The 20,060-nt window shown below is 34.8% G+C and overlaps 1 protein-coding gene across 3 annotated transcripts in view; it reads right to left on the bottom strand.

Moving 5' to 3' along the window:
- LRRC7 (leucine rich repeat containing 7) overlaps positions 1-20,060 on the bottom strand; it is a 374,132-nt gene that overhangs the window by 7,126 nt on the left and 346,946 nt on the right. For all 3 annotated transcript variants that reach the window (XM_024734618.1, XM_024734620.1, XM_024734619.1), the window contains one exon: positions 4,017-4,091. In XM_024734618.1, coding sequence (XP_024590386.1) covers positions 4,017-4,091 — 75 coding nt within the window. The remainder of the gene's footprint in view (positions 1-4,016; positions 4,092-20,060) is intronic.

Raw genomic sequence — 20,060 nt, 5'->3', positions numbered from 1 at the left:
GGAAATGCTTTAGTGAAATTTCCAAATATTTTTATTTCTGTAAGGGTCCCACACTTCATTTTAACCATAACAAAAATTTCTCCTCTTTACTTTTTGTAGTCTTTTTTGGGGAGAAATTTTAAAGAATTCAGAGAAATAAATGTACTCTAATCCATTCTTAGTGACTCATGATAATAATTATGAACATGAACACTCTCTGGAATGAAGCCGTGGACCCAGTTAGTTGCTTCTACTAGAGGTATTCCCCTAAGTGTGTTCTGTGGAAGTGGCTAATTGACGTCGTTGGTCAAGAGGGCTGCATGGTTAATTATGTTGGGATATATCATTTTGTACGATTTTTCAGGTTCTTAATATGCTTACAATGTAGAGCCCCTGCTCTGCAACAAGAGAAGCCACCACAATGAGAAGCCCGCACACCACAACGAAGAGTAGCCCCATTCACCGCAACAAGAAAAAAGTCCATGCCCAGCAACAAAGACCCAACTCAGTCAAAAATAAATAAATAAAATAAATAAATTTATTTTTAAAAAGGTGCAACGTATCAGGTTTGTTCGAATTATCATCTCTTTGATTATTCTATTTTGGTATCTTCGAGATATAGCCATAGACCAGGAATATACTTTGGATTACAAGTACCAAACTCTTAAAATTATTGCAAATTAGAACTGGATGTCATAAACTAATTATAAATAATATAATTTCTCTTTTGTCAAAGTTAGGCTCTTGTCTTGGGAAGGGGTGGGGGCAGGTAAATGAAGAGGATAGGTATTGACTATCATGATAGACTAGAATACAATATACTTACAAGTGAGCTGTAGGCTACAACTGTGAGTCATGTTAACTATCAAGTACAATATATTCTTTTTTCCAGTCTATTCATCTTTTCAACAGAGTAACTATAATTAATAGATATTCTGTATTTAAATATACTTTAAATTGTAAAATGTATAATGAATTAGACTGAATTTTTTAACTGCAAAGAACATTAGAATAAAGAAACTATGATGTTAAATCAACAAAACTGCCACTTCAAAAATGGTCAGATATCGGCAAATTTACACGGCTCAATTGAATAACATTTTTTATGCTCCATGTGCTTTCCCTGGTTCTCTCTCACTCTTCTGTAATTCGACTTGACAGAAGGTAAGGCTGTGAGGGGTCAGTTGCCCTAGCACAGTGCTCGTTCCTCATGGCACACTGTCTTAAACCAAAATGACTTGCTAAGCACAGCAAGTCATTTGAATATGCACATGAATTACAGTATCTATTCTAGGAAAATGAATAGTAAAATGACAGAATAATCATGTGAATATGTTTTAATTAACATCATCCTTTAATACACACATCTTCATGTAACTCAAATAACATGCTCATAATACCATAGCAGAATAAGAAGAGAATAGTGGGTAAAATGATTTACAGAAAAAAAAAGAGATAGCTCTTATATAACAAATTCTGAGTTTGGGGGAAATTTGGGAAAGGTATATCTCTTGCTATTTTATATCTCTTTTGCTACTTGCTATTGGGTTAGATCAAACCCAATAACTGCCATCACTTAAAGGGGAGCTCATTCGTTGTTTTTGTTTTTTCCTTTTACCTTGATTTTCCAGGTAGTATGCTTTCATAAAGGTTTGTAAATAAATTTGCTCCAGTGAGGAGATATTCTAATGATCTTGTAAGTGACAGATAACTCAATGTTATAAACTCATTTTTTCCAGTGTTCTTTAAACTAAGAGCCACAGTATTGTAAAGAGACAAATACATAATTTGCTTTCTTAGCATCTGATGGCAATGATTTCAGTTTAGAATTAGCCATTTTTATTTCCTTCAGAAAATATAATTGGCCACTTGTGCTTTTTAACTAGTATGAATGAAACTGTAAATACAGCAATTTATTTGATTAAGGTCTATGGGCAGTTTTCTTTTACTGAAAATGGACTTTGATTTTATTATACTAGATACAAATAACTTCTATAGCAAAAATAAAATGTTACATCCTTGATAGTCATTTGTGGAGAGAAGAGAAAACCCAGGTGCAGCTCTTCTGCAGTTTTTGTGACTTTTAACTGATTTGGCTTATAATTCCTTCCTACTTCTTGCACTGGGAATTCATTTCTCTGTGTACTTTGCTGTTTCTGTATACATCTCAGGGACTAGAAATACTAAACCCTCATTTTCCCACATATAACCCTTCTAGAATTTCACAGCCAGAAGTGTATTCTAACCCTGCAACTAGATATTACCTTAATTCTCATTTCCTTCTGCAGGATGTCTATATCTATATCTGTATCTGTAGATCTCTATCTATATAACATTTTTATACCATTTAAATATTTCTGAATTTGGAAGGAAAAGTCTTTCTTTTGCTCCCTCTGTCATGGATGAAGGCAAAGTCCCCAAACTTGTTTCAAGCTATGGAAGGCTTCTCTACCCAGCTTGGCATTCTAATAGATCAGAGATCTCAGATGAACTGGCTTCATTTTTTACAGACTCTGAGATTCAAAATAATTTCTTTGAAATTCAGTAGAGAAAAAAACTAGCCACTTCCTTTCCTAAACAGCAGCATGTACCAAGTGTTAGGGAGTTACGTTGTCAGTTTATTCTTAGCCATTTTCCGTGGAAATTGATAAAATTATTGAACAGTTGAATTTTTGAGCTGGGGGACCTTAGCTGTAGTATAAACTCATTTTACATATAATGAATGTGAGTTCTCTAGACATGATATAAAATGCTTATGATCAAAGGGCTAGCTAGGCAATTAAAAAATATAGAACTTCAATAAAAAAGTGGTTAAAGAAAATATTTAGATTTTATGTGTCTTTTTTTTTATTTCAATGTTTTAACTCAAAAGACCAGCTGCTGGTTTGGTCTTCTGCTTGCATGGAATTGACTTGGACCTTTTGGATGGTACTTCTCCTGTGACATTGCCAAAGGTTGGAGCAACCCGCAGTCTTTTCAGATAATTATCATTTTTGAAAACTTGAGTTTGCATGATCTTGTTAGTTAGTTTAAAATATGTGTGAGAATAAAATGCTAAGACTATTTATCTATATAGGGTTTCTACTTTTCTGGGATCTTTGAGAGAGTTCAATAAATAGAAGGTAGAAGATCTCCTCAGAGCTGAGTTGAGTGGGGCCCTTGCATTCTGGTAACTATCTGCATAGCCAATCTGACCAGAAGGCTCCTGTGTTCTCAGTGTCCCTAAATCTTCAATTTATTATGTTGAACCATTTTATAATTTCTCCAAATGATCGAATCTCTGCAATGTTAGATAGTTCCATCCAGTTACACAGTGGAAAATTTCTGGGGTCATAAGTCAAAATATTGAATCTTAAATAAATTGATGATACTTAAGAGCCTTGCCCTGTGATGTAGGAAATGATTAAGTGGAAGTGAATTAAGAGAGAGGACGAAGAAAGCAAAATGGATGAGGTTATACCAAGCATGTACTTAACTGTTTACTGGAGGGATCCTTTTTTGATATGCAGAGCTTTAAGTTAGGGAAATGTCTTTTTCCATCACACAATACATTTTAAAAAGTCACCTTGTATACAGCTAAACTTTTGTTCAAACATGCCAGCAGGGAGAGTAGAGAGATATAACCAGGTGTTTCATATTATTCAAACAATAATAAGCTTACTGTTGAGAAATTAAACATGGACAGTCTCTTCTCCCTCATCTAAAGTCACATAGATACCCTATTTGGGTACTTCATTATTCTTACTTACACTTGATACTTATGCACAGATTCCTGTATGTATCAATTCTTTCATTCCCAAAATTCATTTAAACAAAAATATTCCGAACATCTGCCATGTGCCAGGTAATGGGGATATAGGATTCTATAGGTCTGAAATGGTTTCTGACCTGCCTCTCAACCCCAGAACAATAAAGGCAAATATGAAATGTAAGAGGAACTTATGTTCAATCACTTAATTCAAGTCATTCAGCTTAATAACTTGGGTACATATTTGTTTCAGTGTTGGCCTTAGAAAGCATTGCTTTTTATGTCTTACCTGAAGGATCTTATCACCAGGCTGCAGCAGGTTGGATGCTGGTCCATCAGGCTGAACCCTAGTAACAAAGATACCCTATAAGTCAGAAGTAACAGAGGTTAGGATTCTATTTTCAAGAACTAGATCTACTTAAAAACTTTTTCATTCACATAGAAAACAGTGAAAACAGATTTTAAAAAGTTTACACATGTGAGGTTAAAATATTATTATAGTATTTCAAGCAAGGCACCACCCTCTAAATCAAGTTTAAGAAAAGCAACATTTTTACTTGCACAAAACGCTCATATTGTTTGTTTTGTTTTGTTTTGCGGTACCCGGGCCTCTCACTCTTGTGGCCTCTCGCGTTGCGGAGCATAGGCTCCGGACGCGCAGGCTCAGCGGCCATGGCTCACGGGCCCAGCCACTCCGCAGCATGTGGGATCTTCCCAGACCGGGGCATGAACCCGTGTACCCTGCATCTGCAGGAGGACTCTCAACCACTGCGCCACCAGGGAAGCCCTCATATTGTTTTTAAAGTGCACTTGTGATTTATAAATTAATTTCATGGCATAGTCTTAATTTCTTTCTTAAATAATTTGATGTATGGTTCTAAACCATTTTTTGTGTAACTTTTGTATAACTTCTGAAGTTGTCTTAAGTTATTCCTCATTGAAAATGTCTCCTATCTGATAGGTTGTAAATTCAACGTACACTTTAAAAACCTTACTAGAATCACATATAAGACTGGTTTATTTTAATGAGTATTGCTTTATATGTTACTGAGAATTTTAAAGTAAAATGAACAAATAAACATAAGAAAATTCCAACGTATAAAGTTTGCAGCTGTATAGTTACAAAATTCCTAAACTGATTTAGTTTATAAAAATGCCAAATTAATTTTACTGATCATGTACACAAAGCAAACACTTGTTGAATGTCTACCATATGCTAGGCCTTGATTGCTGGTGTTATAGAGATATACAGAATATAATTTTTGCCTTCGATGAGCTCACTATATAGTAGAAGAAAAGTCAAGAAAACCGACTATAAAACAGTGTGAGAAGTGTTATGATAGAGGTAATCAATATAATAGATTATTTAAAATGTTGCATCCAGCTTAACCTTAATGTGTTGGAGCTTCTAAGAAGAGGAGATATCTGGCACGGAATCATAAAGGACAAGTAAAAGTTATCCACACAGATAAGGAAAGATATTCTACATGGAAGGGATAGCACATACAAAAGTGAGAGTGCCTGTTACATTCAGGAAGCTGCAAGTAGTTCTATTATGACTGCAGTGGTTGTGGAAGGGTTCGAGTGGATGTGGTTGGGAACATGGGAGAAAATCATATCAATCCCCAAAAGTAGGTAAGGACCAGATCAAGATGGGTCTTTAATGGACATCTTTATCAGTTTGGGGAGCTACTGAAATACTTTAAACATGATGGTGACAAGATTTTGATTAATATACTAAGAATGAACTGATGAGTGGTTAAACAAAATGTGTATATCTATTCAGTGGAATATTATTTGGCAATAGAAAAGAATGAAGTACTGACAACACTGATGAACCTTGAAAACATTATGCTAAATGAAAGAAGCTAGTCACAAAAAACCACATATTGTATGATTCCATTTATATGAAATGTCAAGAAGAGGCAAGTGCATAAAAATGGAAAGCAGATTAGTGTTTGCTAGGGGGTGGGAAGCAAGGGGAGTGACTGTTAATGTGTACAGATTTCTTTTTAAGGTAATAAAAGGGTTCTGGAATTAGATAGTGGTGACGATTGCACAACTCTGTGAATACACTACAAACCACCTAACTGTACACTTTAAAAGGGTGAATTTTATGGTATGTGAATTATATATCAATTCAGCTCTTATTGCTTTTAATTCTTGAGTATTAATAGAAGACAATATTTTAATGGCTTTGCCTGTTATTTAGAAAATTATCTTTTACTGATCTGTAAACTTAATAACTCTCACTTAAACCCATAACTTTATGTGTGTATGTCTTTGTAAATGGTTTAACAAACAGACCCTAGTTAAAATATTTCTATGTGTTTTAATTTAGCATTTTAGATCTTTATGAAACATTAATTTAAGGATTTTGAATGATTTTTATCTTTCTGATTTTAACCTGTTATCTTTCCCATTCAAAGATGAAACTACAGTAAGTATTAAAATATTAGAAAACTGCATAACTTTAACCAGTAATTCGACTTCTAGAACTTATGTTAGGGAAATAACTGGATAAGTATGCAACATGTATTTACTAATATGTTCATCACGGTATTATTTGTAATAATAAAAATTACAAATCACATGTAAATGTCTAATAACAGGGGATTGATTAAATAAATAAATTATGGTAAATCTATACAGTAGAATGATATGTGGTCATTAAAAATGGAGTCCTAGGTGACAGCTATGGAAGGACACTGGTGCTTAGAGAAACAAGCAAGTTATAAAACATTATGTGTGGCATAATACTATTTTTGCTGAAACATGTTTAAATGTATATTTGTGTGGGAAAATATCTGGAAGAATATACTCCTAAACATTAGCAGTGGTTGTACTGGGTAATGAGACATCATATATATGTATATTTTTTTCTTTCTTTTTGCTTTTCTGTGTTTTCTAATATTTCTACAATGATTAGGCACTAATAGCATTAAGAAAATAGTAATAAAAACTTAAACAATCTTTTAGGTTAATGGTGTCACAATTTGGTGTGATGTTCAAACAGCTAGTTACTTTGGTCAGTTCAGTTGTACAAATGGTCAGTTCAGAAGGAAAAAGAAAACTGGTTGTTTGAAAGGGACAGTTAAATAAGGCACAATGACTAATCCACCAGACCAGTGAATGGCACTGGTTGTGAGAACACATATAATCCTCACAGTCATTTTCATACTGGGCACATAACTCTCCTACTCCATCAATCCAGGAGACTGTATGAGTACTCAGTTCCCCTGGTGGTCCCCCTTTTATGCTGTTGCGGTCTCTGTAAAACAGGCAGAATGACACTGCATGTCTGGATGCTGAAGGCAAAGTTGTTTTGACTATTATTTTATCCCAGCAGTCAAAGTCTGTGCTACCTAGTTAATTTTGATTGCCGTTCTTCAGCTTATTGTACGGGAACAGTTTTAATAATTTTTGTATGAATCCAGACCATAGGAACTGAATTGTGGCCATCATATTGCAATGCTGAGAGGAACTGGCAACACTCCACAGCCTGACTGCTGAAAGAATACCAAAGTCATGTCTCTAGCAGGTTTAATTTCAATCATCACAAAGCTCTGTGGGGTTCAACCACTGTTCTGGAGACTTGCTTTGAAGCTTTCTCTTATGGTGGCCTGAGTCTTCCTAAGCATTTATTGCTGTTTTCTAAAGCATTAATATTTCTTTTCAATCAATAAGTTTTACCAACTAAGAAATTGCTACTGCCCATTGGCATAGTTTCTCTTTCTCTCTGTCTCTTTCTCTCTCTATATATATATATCCTATCAGCCAGCATATTGCCACATTAGTCAAAACAGATAGCGATGAGTGTTATGTTTGATAATGGTCTGTAGCATTCATTATTTTTGGAGGTGGAATGCTTCCCCAAAGACTGCCTGAAAAGGCCAGTGCCCTGATTTTTCACTGTATTTATGTATTACATATAAACACTGTCATATGAAAGAGACCAAATAACTCTGAACCCATTTTTGTGGTCTCTGTTATGACGAAATATTGATGAGAAATATGAAAACTTTGACACTGTTTTCAAAAAGTTCATTGTAGCAGTGTGTGTGGGTCTATAAATGTTATTATAATTATTGAAAGTCTGAAGGTTGAGCTACAATCCAGGGTCTTTCTTTCCAGCAAAGCCTGCAGTAAGAGATTTCAGAGTCTCCCAACTGTACCAGATTTACTGTCAGAAAATTCTTCATTACTCTTAGTCTTAGAGTACATTGAAAGGCCGACATTTATTATCTTTACCTTGAATTCCCAACAGATAAGAGGATTTGCATCTTTGATTTAGGGAAGGGGAAGGGAAGAGGGCTGGAAAGTCTCTCCTGTATCATCTGTGGTTTCCTAGTGGTGGCTGTCAGTGATAATGGCTCCAATTACTGTTTACTTTCAATAATGAACATGGGTCCCAACAAGAGGGCTTTCTGATGGTTCTTAATAACTTTTAGAGGCTACTTCCTTTGGTAGCTCCAAGCCAACATCAGTTCTGTAACAATGGCTGCTAGAGTCTAGTTACTGGCTTATGGCATTTCTGAGTGTGTTTCTCTAATGTTTTGCACCTCATCACCAGCTCTCATGTTCCATAGTGGCTTGACAGCACAGTGGTTTTCCCTTAGCACCACCTCTAGAGGGCATCTCACAACAGAGCTAAGTATTGCAGTCCTTTCCAAAGAACGCAAGTCTTTTCTCCTATCAGACACCAGTAACTGGGTGTGCTTGAGACAGACACAGACACAATGGACTCATGTATCACAGAGGGACCCCCATAAGTTTGAACCAAAGCTAATCTGGAGAGCACTGGCCGGATGCTACAAATAGGCTTGACCTTTTGCCATTTCACGTTTCTTCCCCAGTTTTTAAACCAGTCTTCATATAAGTCATAAATGAAGTTTTTCCAAAAGTACCCATAATGGGTTTTTTAAAAGTTTTACTTTTCGCAAGTAATTTGGAAAATGGATGAGTATAGAAGGTTTTTCACAGTGTTAAAATCTGACCTGGTCTTATTGGTTACCTAGTCTCTGCACCTCTGGACATAAACCTTGAAGGACTCAAGGTTCCTTGAAAGTTAGTCTACAAGGCCAACATTTCACATTCTAACTTTAGAGGAGAAAGGAATTTTATATGGCTTTTTAATGATGAAGGTGAATGACTGTGACAGTCTCAGCTATTGTAAATGTAGACACCAAAATAGAACTTGTCTTAAGGGAATTACAACTTCAATTTGTGAAATATGCTTTTCTTTAAAATTCTGAAAAAACTTGGCTCTAGCTGATGCTGAGAAATTGGTTTCTAGGAAGGCCATATCTCAGATAAAAATTGCATACAATTACAATTACAATTCAGAACACATTGGTTATATATTATAGGATATGGTATCATATGCTTTCATATAATTATAAAAGTTCAAAGAGCGTATCTGGAGAAAAAACTGACCCATAAAGATAGCAAACACAGCCATAGATTCAATAGCTTTCAAGGGGAAACTTTTTTTTTTTTTTTGGCCAAATATTGGAAAATAATTTCTTTTCATGAATTGAGCAAGGTTAATATTAAGCTATGATGCAGCTCACAGAAGCAGCATTACACATACACAGTAGACTGTGTTTACTTAATCCCTGTGATTATTAGAAGACACATCAAGAATAAAGGTGTTTCAATAGCTTTACTCTCTATGAGTCAAAGTGTGAAAACAAAATATTTTAAGGTTAATTGCTGAGAGACAAATCTTGAGCTTTGAACAATTTGCTACCTTAACAACTGAGGAATTTGTATGCAGCAAGTGAAGAGATTTATCCCATGACCATTAGAAACTAAAGGAGAGGGGAGAGGGAGGAAAGGAGAGAGGGAAAGAAAGGAGAGAAAGAGAAAAAAAAGAGGGCATTGGCAGCTGCATATGTTGATTCAGTGAATGACTGAACTTTAGCTGACAAAACAATGAAATGTAAAATCCATAAAAAATGAACAGAAAGAAGAATTGTTTTAGAAACCTAAAAAATTTGAGCCTCAAAAGACAGAGATACAAATTATACAACTGACCAAAGTCCTCTAAAAATTTCACAAAAATCTTATGCACAGATGTTTAAAGGAATCCAAAACTCTCTTTCATTAATTTTTAAATAAAGAAATATTAAAATAAAAATCCCTTGGTTGCATTTGTAAAAAATAGAACTACCATATGACCCAGCAATCCCACTACTGGGCGTATAACCTGAGAAAACCATAATTCAAAAAGAGACGTACCACAGTGTTCATTGCGGCACTATTTACGACAGCCAGGACGTGGAAGCAATCTAAATGTCCATCGACAGATGAATGGATAAAGATGTGGCACATATACACAATGGAATATTACTCAGCCATAAAAAAGAAATGAAATTGAGTTATTTGTAGTGAGGTGGATGGACCTAGAGTTCATCATACAGAGTAAGTCAGAAAGAGAAAAACAAATACCATATGCTAACACATATATATGGAATCTTAAAAAAAAAAATGGTACTGATGAACCTAGTGGCAGGGCAGGAATAAAGACATAGACATAGAGAATGGACTTGAGGACACAGCGAGGCGGGGAGGGGGAAGCTGGGGTGAAGTGAGAGTAGCATCGACTTATATACACTACCTAATGTAAAATAGTTAGCTAGTGGGAAACAGCAGCATAGCACAGGGAGATCAGCTCGGTACTTTGCAATGACCTAGAGGGGTGGGATAGGGAGGATGGGAGGGAGACACAAGAGGGAGGGGATATGGGGACATATGTATGCATATGACTGATTCACTTTGCTGTACAACAGAAACTAACACAGTATTGTGAAGCAATTATACTCCAATAAGGATCTATTTTAAAAAAATAATGCATTGGAGCAACAGGAGAATATTTAAATGCATAGAAATTGGCTATGTGATTACAAATATCTTAGTAACAACGTAATGGTGTGATCTTAACAGAAAAAATACACTTGCACCATTCTTTTAGGTCATTGTAAAGCTTTGTTTAGTAGCCAAAAAGAAAAATGTATATAAACATATTGTTTTCAAGATACTGCCCTTATGACTTGATAAAAACAACCAAGAAGTAAGCAGTTTATTTCCTTTTATGTGAGATTCCTGTTAGAAATGACAAATTGACTACTAAAAAATCGATTTTTTTTTTTAATAGTTTGGTGCTGATCACCAGGCACTACTCTCTTTTGGGGAATTTGAATATAAGAGTTGAAATTATGTTTGGCTTTGATTACTGTATACAGGCATACCTTGTTTCACTGTGCTTCACTTTATTGCACTTTGCAGACAATGTAGTTTTAAAATTGAAGGTTTGCGGCAACTCTCTGTCAAGCAAGTCTATCAGCGCCATTTTTCCAACAACGTTTGCTCACTTCATGTTTCTGTGTCACATTTTGGTGACTCTTGCAATATTTCAAACTTTTTCATTATTATTCTATTTGTTATGGTGGTCTGTGATCAGTGATCTTTGATGTTATTACTACGACTCGCTGAAGACTTAGGTGATGGTTAGCATTTTTAGCAATAAAGTATTTTTGAATTTAGGTATCTACATTTTTTTAGACATAATGTTATTACACACTTAACAGAATACAATATAGTGTAAACATAAGTTTTAAATGCACTGGGAAACCAAAAATTTCGAGGGACTTACTTTATTGCAATATTCATCCTATTGCAGTGGTCTGGAAACAAACCCCAATATCTCTGAGGTATTCCTGTTAGGAATTATAATTGTAATTTTCCTTTTATTGATTGCTTCAGTATTGCAATTATTCCTTAACAGTTAAAAATCTCTGGGAGTCTGTGTATTGTTGACTGAATGTACATTTTCTTCCTGTTTATTTCTTGGTAAAATTCTTAAGCTTAAAAAAAGAATTTTCTTTCATTTGATTTTCATATTTTCATTTAAAAGTGAATGATCACACTCTTCCACATAACGTCTTTCCAGATTTCTTGCCTCTTTGGGAAAAATAGGTGAAATATTTTTCATTTCTTTTACTTTATGAATTCTTTAAAGCCTGTATTTAATATAAGACCTCAACTGGTGGTGAATATATGGATTGCTGAGCTTCATATAGTTTACTGATTTGATCAGAGTTCCTACTGGCTTTTCGTCTCAGCTTTTTTTTTCTTCTTTTAAATTAATTTTTGGCTGCGTTGGGTCTTTGTTGCTGTGCGCAAGCTTTTCTCTAGTTGCAGTGCGCAGGCTTCTAATTACGGTGGCTTCTCTTGTTGTGGAGCATGGGCTCTAGGTACGCGGGCTCAGTAGTTATGGCTCGCGGGCTCTAGAGCACAGGCTCAGTAGTTGCACGGGCTTAGTTGCTCCATGGCATGTGGACTCTTCCCAGACCAGGGATTGAACCCGTGTCCCCTGAATTGGCGGGCGGATTCTTAACCACTGCGCCACCACGGAAGTCCTCTTCTCAGCTTTATACATAGCATAAAATAGTAGACGCCATTAAAAAAAGAGTGGGTAATTGTAGGTGGCTGTGGCGTCTCCTTCCTAGGTACTACTAAAATAGTATCAGTAATCAGCCTTCTGATTATCATCCCTGCAGTCTTCCTCAAAGCCCCTTCAGGTGTCAAATTTTTTGACACTATCTACAACACTTCAAAATAATGGATTGAAAAGTGAAGAATTCAGTCAAAGCTTTTTTGTCACTTATGCTAAAATAAGGTTTTTAAAGTGAAAAATTATTGTATTGTAAACTACATTCAGTCAAACTATGATTCTTTTAGATAAAATATGGTTTTATGTAGAGTAGACCATACTAGAAGTATTGCTTAGAGCTGGTGGTGAAATCAGGGGGTCAAAAAGGCCAGTGACAAATGTCCAGAGGACACTGTAGTTGTGGATTCCTGACACATTGACTGACAAAATGGCTCTTAGGCCATGGCTGTGCATTGGAAGTGTGGGGTAGAGTGAAAAGGGAGGTTTTTTTCCCTCACTTTTTAGTCTCTATATTTCTATATTATTTGAATTTTTATAGTGAGAGTGTTTTCATTTCTTACCTGTATAATTTTTTAAGAGATATAAGTTAAAGAAAAAAGACGTTGCAGTTGTACATATCTGAGACTAAGAACATATTATGATTTTAAAGGATGATTATGTCGATTATGTTGAGAATGCCCTAGTTCACAATCCGTAGGAGGTACCTAAGTAAAAGTGGTTCTCGATTCTCTGTCTCGTTCGCCACTCTCACATTATGGCTCAGAGATGGACACCTGCAGAGAACGGAAGCTGCCCCAGCTGATGTGTGCAAGTCATACAAAACCCAACATATCGTAGGGTCTCCTTGCAGTATAGGAATAAGCAAATCTTGTACCTTAGTCTACATATCCTACTAAATTAGTCACAGAGTCAAGGTGGAAACATTTTTTTTGAAGTAGAGAATAGGATGAATGTATGATTTTTCTCTCTCAATAAACACACAGACCTTGGTATACCTCAATAAACAAAGAGAAACACAAATTTAAGATATGATTTTTCTTTAATCACTTTACTGTTTACTCCAACACTTCCTATTTTCTATTAATAAATGTTCTTGGAGGTTAAATGATAGTGCCTTGTTATGGGAATGTGGTTTGTGTATGGTAATGGGGTTTGATCCAGTAGGTTTCAAAAATGGGAAATAATTTCTACTGCATTATACTTAAAAAATATAATTGGTTACTAAGATCATGTATCGCTGTTAATTATATTGTAAGGATGATTGCAATTAAACAAATGAATATGTGTAACTTTGTACCTTATACAGTAATCATAAACTGTTACTACTTGTTTACTGCTTAATGTAACTCTGAATTTATTAACAATATATATTTTAAAAATATATACACATATATATATGCATTTTAAAATAACACAGTCTAAATTCTGATCTAGTAGTCCAACTTTCCAGCATAGTTCTAACATCTTCAGGTTAACTTGGTGTCTGGAAATCTATTCTCATCTGTTTATGGTTTTCCTTCAACTCATTCAAAGAATCTTAGGGAGGATTTAAGGATTTAAGTTGGAACTTACAGAAGTTGAGAATCAACTGTTTGAGTTCTCATGATTTCCTTCACACACCCAAAAGAGAAAAATGACACAATAAAAGTGTTTTGCAGTTACTTGGGTTTCCTTCTCAGTTGTCTTTGATTTCTCTGATCTTACCTATTGTTACCTAAAATTTTTTCCCATCTAAGTGTGTTGCCTCCAAACTTCCCGCTCCTTCTGATCAATATCATTTTCTAAACCACTTTCTTTCGCTGCCAAAGAACATAGATTTGGCTCAATTAGTGATTACTATCTCTTAGAGAGACTAAGACTATATTTGTAGAATATAGCAGTCTTTTTTTTTTTTAAGAAAAAACTTAATCAGAAAAATTACAAGTATTTAAAAGCAGATTTAATGGGTCTCATTGAAAAAACTATGACACAGCAAATTTCAGGATCCACACTGAAGTATCAGTTGCTTTGGCAATCCCTCTCAGTTAGATGCCATGGTTGAAAGCACTCAGGCAGTACTCATAGAGGAGCATATCAGAATTGCTGGTACTAAAGTACTTTTTAGTTTGAAAGATGAAGAACATCCATTGTTTTCATAGTTGCATAATGGACACTTTTGGGGACCTGCCCAGATTCCCTTTATCAGATTGATGCTTTCATCCTGCAGGTGCTCCTGACAGCTCACATCTAACCCTTCTTTTGAAAATTACCCTCAGACTGGAGCCTCCTTACTGGGAAATGCTGGGAAGGTTATGCTCCTTCCCATGTAGTTAATGACTGATACCAGGGTACAAAAAGCTGTTACCCTCCTCAAGGTGAGACAACTCTGTGGTACCATTCATGCTCCAGAGCGCCCTGTACCCTGTACCATCCAGTTTCCACTAAGTCCACATCTTTGTGGATTTCCACTTTCTTCACCTGCCCTATCCTGTATCCCTTATTCTCATATAGATTTCACCGGACAGCAATTCTTCGATTAACTACTTGCACAAAAGTCTTCATCTCCGGTTCTGCATTTTGGGCAGCTGGCTTTAGACAAATATAAACTATAAAAATTAAAGCTCTGCAGTATCTTCTTGCCTGGAAGGGATACGTAGATTCTATATTTTGCTTACTAGCGAGTCTTTGGAACCCAGTACCAGGAGATAAAATGCACCTCTGCTCCCCAAGCATAGAGCAACTTTGGGGGTAGATTGGAGGAAAAATGGATAATATTGTTATTAAATATGTATTATTGAGATACATCTCAAATGTTATATAGATAAATTTTAAAAAGCTAAATACTGCTACAGGCAGAGACATGGAAGTTATTACTTTTTAATTTATTTTTGTTGTATTTCTATTAATCTGGATTCACAATATTTTCAAGAATTCTAGTTGGTTATAACATTTTCAAGCAGAAACTAGAAATACTACGGAGGTCCCTGCAATACCACTTAAAACTTGTGGTAGTAACTTTATAAATGGAATATGAAAGATTTCACAGGTTTCCCAAAAATCTTTTGGACCCTCAGTAATTAACTTTCTCTCATTGCTGGACCTGTCAATTCTTGTTAGTTATTACCTAAAATATTATTTATGAACTAATTTTAAGTGCTTTCACATTTTGATTGAGAAGTCTCTGACATTTTTCCGTCAAATAGCAACAAACTTTAAAAGTCCCAAATCCTTTCCCACATCATTTTCTGTCTCCTTATTTAGCTTATTTTGTTCCATGCTAAATGGCTGAAATGATGCAGCAGAGAGAACACAGATATTTAACTCTAGCAACTAATATAGCTGGCTATGTACTTGGACTTTAATTTTATTGAAAATTGTTTTACTGATTGTTAAAGAATATCACAAAGGGATAGCAATCTCAATTCTAGTGACTTTCTAAATATATTGTTGAATAAAAATGTCCCAATCAATGTTCTTATTTAAAATGGTACTTTTAAATTACCTTATTTTTTCATATGTATGATGGAATGATATTTTCTTAAAGAACCAAGTCTGTGTTGAGTTATATTTTATTATATCTTTTCACAAGCTGAAATCTTATATGTCTTCTTTATAATATAATGTCTTGATACTGAAATTATCCAATTGGCTAAAGCACACTGCCATGCCTTCTTAAAAGGCCTCATATAGGTGGTCATACCTATAGGAATCCTATTAATAGGAGATTGCAAAGACTGCATTTCTATCAATATTTCTGAAGAGATTCAAGTCTTTTTTCAACATATAAGACAGAACAGAACAGGCAAAAATGCATTTTTTATTTAAAAAATTCTTGCTTTTAAAGTTCTCAAACAACCAAGTGGCATTCTGAACCTCAAACTGCAGTGTGACTAAGATGCAGCTGAAGTAATTGTGTTGTAAAATAATTTATTTATTTTTAAAAATTCAGTTTTATATGTAAATTATATACATTTATATTATATCTATTCCTTGCTCCTGAATGTTACTTTCACATAACCAATAGATTTTGCAAATTACTTTGCATTACATAATCGCTTGAAGTAGAATTAAAGATGGGACAGATATATAAATTATAAAATTAATTTAGAAATATATAAAATAAATCACTTTTGTCTAGGAGTTGTACAAAATGAAGGAAATATTATATGTAGTTTAATGTTTATGTAGTAAATATAAATCATATGCTGTGTGGAGTTCTAGACAAATGTGTTTGCTATTCCTGATTTTTATATCCATGGAGATTACATGACGAGGTATAGACATAGGGTATGCACCTTTTTCATAAGTCAAGAGCATATCTTTTGCAACTTTTTATTTATGAATCACCCAGTGTCATGAGGCTGAACAAACCCAGAAAATTATTCTTGTGTATTTTCGAATTTGCTACTGCCAAGCATGCCTCTGGGTATTGTTATCCCCAGGTAAAGATGTCAAATAAATGCTTTGGATCTGCACATCTAACCTTTCTTCTCTTCGTAATATTAATCATATAAAAACTTTTATTTGATGCAATACTCATCTCCACACAAATTTTCTTCTAGGGGTGGAAGGTGGGATGTAAATAGGAGGGAGGCTGTTTGGCATCTGGAATCAATTTTTTAGAATTTATGTAGAATTAGATATAGTAATTTATTCTGAAATTCCAGAACATTTATTTAGAGTTTATTGGTGATTATAGTATTTTACATTTGCCATGCCTATAATATTCTTCCTTGGCTTGGGATTTTACTTGTACCATGGGCAAATTAAGGCATTAAAAAAAAAAAAAAGGATTGTTTCTTCTATCATTTACATGTGTACATGCCTATTGCCCAAATCAGTGGAAATATGGGTAGGCTCTCTGGCTTCTGCTCAGCATGAGTGTTTATGATAAAACTGTGGAGAATAAATGATTATTTGGTCCCAATGTCCTAGTATGTATATTTCCTGATATCAAGTGATTTGAGGATATTCATAATACAACTTCCATTTTGATCCTGTGACTAGGTGATTGTTCATGGCATTGTTCAGTGCTGTACCTTTACAGTATATAGAGAAAGAGGCTATGAGTTCTTGTTAATACCTTTAAACTCCAGAAGCTTAGTCCTTCCTTCTAAAATGAGGCAAGGAGGGATATCAGTCCCTGAATGATGAACTGTGTGAATACATCATTAAAAATTCATTTATTTTCAGTCTCGGGCTGCCTTATGAAGTCACACAACAACATGATATCAGTCATCCATTAATCCAGTCTCTTCTTCCTAACAACATCTTGTGGAAACTGTATTGGTATATTACTTAACTTTTGTAATCATGAATTATTATTTTATGAACATTTAAATATAGGGAAAGATTATTGTGGTTTGTTCCATTGGCAGGATCTCCACTGTAATAATACCTTAGTCCAAAAGTTATATAAGTGCTTAGCAATCTAAGGTATACAGTATGCTTCTAATTATCTAAGTTCAATAGAGAATACATGCTGACTTCCAAGGACTTGAAGCAAATATCTAGACTATAACTAATTACAGTGTTCTGTAACACTTTCAATATTAGATTATTATGTTAGTCTCAACTCTACAGGGTACAAATTTGTCATGTGGCTCTTCAGCTAAGTGGTATTTGCAGATAGAGGTATGTATCATAGCGCTTGTTAAGAGAAAAGGATTTGGAATCAGATCAATTTGGGTTCAAATCTTATCTGCCACAGGTCAGCTAAATGACCTTGGGCAAGTTAATTAACCACTCTGGGCCTCAACAAAATGGGGAATAATAATACTCAACTAACACAAGTTAGTTGAGATCAGATAAGTTCATGTATATAAAGAGCCTAATACAGTGACTAGCACATTACAGATACTCAGTAAAAGTCTATACTTTTATTATCATCATCAGGTTTGTTGGATCAAAATCTTTTATCTCTCTGGAGCATCATGCCTTCTTGACAGCAATGTTTTTCTATAATAATAAACCAGATAATGGCTCCATCCACTTCACAGGGAGGGCAAAGGCAAGCATTATATGAAGGCTTTTTCATCTGGTTTTCTACAGTTTTCTCTTTCCAAGTATGTGAAAGCAGTTTTCACCTGGCAGTGAACCCAAAATAATGAACTCCATGATGAGTGAGTTGGGTTGTTCAACTACTAAACACTGTTCTGACAATGATATGAACTGCAGGACTAATTGTGCCCCATCCGTTTAACCTAAGGAGAGCATAATCAGACTACCTTGGCGCCTTCGAGAAGAGTTAAATTTGCAAGACCAGATGATGTTCTAAGCTCTCAAAGTCTGGTACAAAACAGTCTTTATATCTTAATCCTCAATTCTCCCTAAAGCCTCAGTTAACTTTTGGGCTGTACCAAGAGTTTTTCTGCAATAGTCTCACACTACCGCAGAACCTAAATTGGAACTTCTGCCAGACTGAACAACACAACGCACTTTTGTCCCAGTTTCATACTCTCAGCCCTTGGGGATGACTGCTTCACGCTTTTCCTATCTGGCTGTAAACCAGGTAATCAGTTTGGATGCTATTTCACTTTAGTCCTTGGCATTTGGCTGAAACAGTGGCTCCTAGCAATCATAATGAAGAGAATGGAACAAATCTACTGGCTATTTTAGTACAGAAAGTCTTCAATGACTCTAAGACATTCAGATATCTTGGATACTTAGAATTTTGAGTGTCATTACAAAACACTTAAACAATAATGAACAGTAGGTAAAATAATATAGTATGCTCGAAAGACTGCTTCTAACCCATGACTTGTTTATTGGAAGGGGATATGTATCATATTAAAGTTTAAGCTTTTGCATGACTAGAACTCCTTATAAAGAAAGCATCAACCTCTGACCCAGGTTGAATTAAAACATCTGTTTATTTTGGTTCTCCTCACCCCTCCTCACAGCTGTAAATTAGCCAATTTATAATAAAATTGTCCTTCAATATTGGAGAGAAGAGTATTTTTAAAGTTCATTTTCATTTTCTTACTGTTTGATATTTTTAGGTTGATATAGGCACTGGATTCCACTCTAAATTTTATGCAACCTCTACAAGAATGGGGCACTGGGGATAAAAAAATGCAACTGAATTTCCTCGAGATTAATCCCTTTCCTTGTGAGTGGATTAAATTCTTATAGAAATTGTCAGAGCCAATGTCTTTAGATCACCTCAACACTTTTAACTAAGTATCTACCATATGTTTGGTGTGGTCAATAAATTAAGAGCAGTCTGAGTCTTCTGTAGATTTGGAACTTTTAATTACTCTGATCAATTTTGCTGTAATAGAGATTCACTTTTCAGATTTTAAGTGTTTTAGAAAGTAATCAGGCAAAGAAAAGTGCTTTTGAGGGAAATCTTTCAATGGATAGATTATATAATTCAAGCTCTATATCTGTTACATTTAACCAAAAGAGAAATTATAAGATCATAGAAATAGTTCAGTCTCACTAGAGTCATCAAAATGTTACAATGAAAAATTAAATGAATAGTTATAAAGTGTTCATATTTCATCACAGTGGAAGAATTACAGGCAATGATTTGAAAGCCTCACACCTGCTATCCCCTTCAGTTGAAAATAAAAGCAGAAAAGTAACAGCATTCAGACATCTTGACTATTTAGCAACTTGTGCATCTTTAATTGAAAAATATCTATTACCCTGTGCCTTCCAAAAATATAGTGAAAAGATATATCTGCTGGTGAGATAGGAGAGGAAAACATGTCTTTTGAATTTCAACTATCTTATGAATGATAAGTTTGTTATCTTTTCATTGAAAGAACTTATGGAAGAGATGTAAAACCAGAGACAAAAAGAGGAGTCAAGATGAATAAGACAATAATTTGAGGCTTTTAAAAATACCATCATATGTTTCTGATAATTTTGACTTTTCATGCTTTTTGT

The sequence above is a fragment of the Neophocaena asiaeorientalis genome, unplaced genomic scaffold (genome assembly GCF_003031525.2).
Source record: "Neophocaena asiaeorientalis asiaeorientalis breed wild unplaced genomic scaffold, Neophocaena_asiaeorientalis_V1.1 scaffold15, whole genome shotgun sequence".
In the NCBI taxonomy this organism is placed as follows: Eukaryota; Metazoa; Chordata; class Mammalia; order Artiodactyla; family Phocoenidae; genus Neophocaena; species Neophocaena asiaeorientalis.
This window is presented reverse-complemented; position numbering and strand designations above follow the sequence as displayed.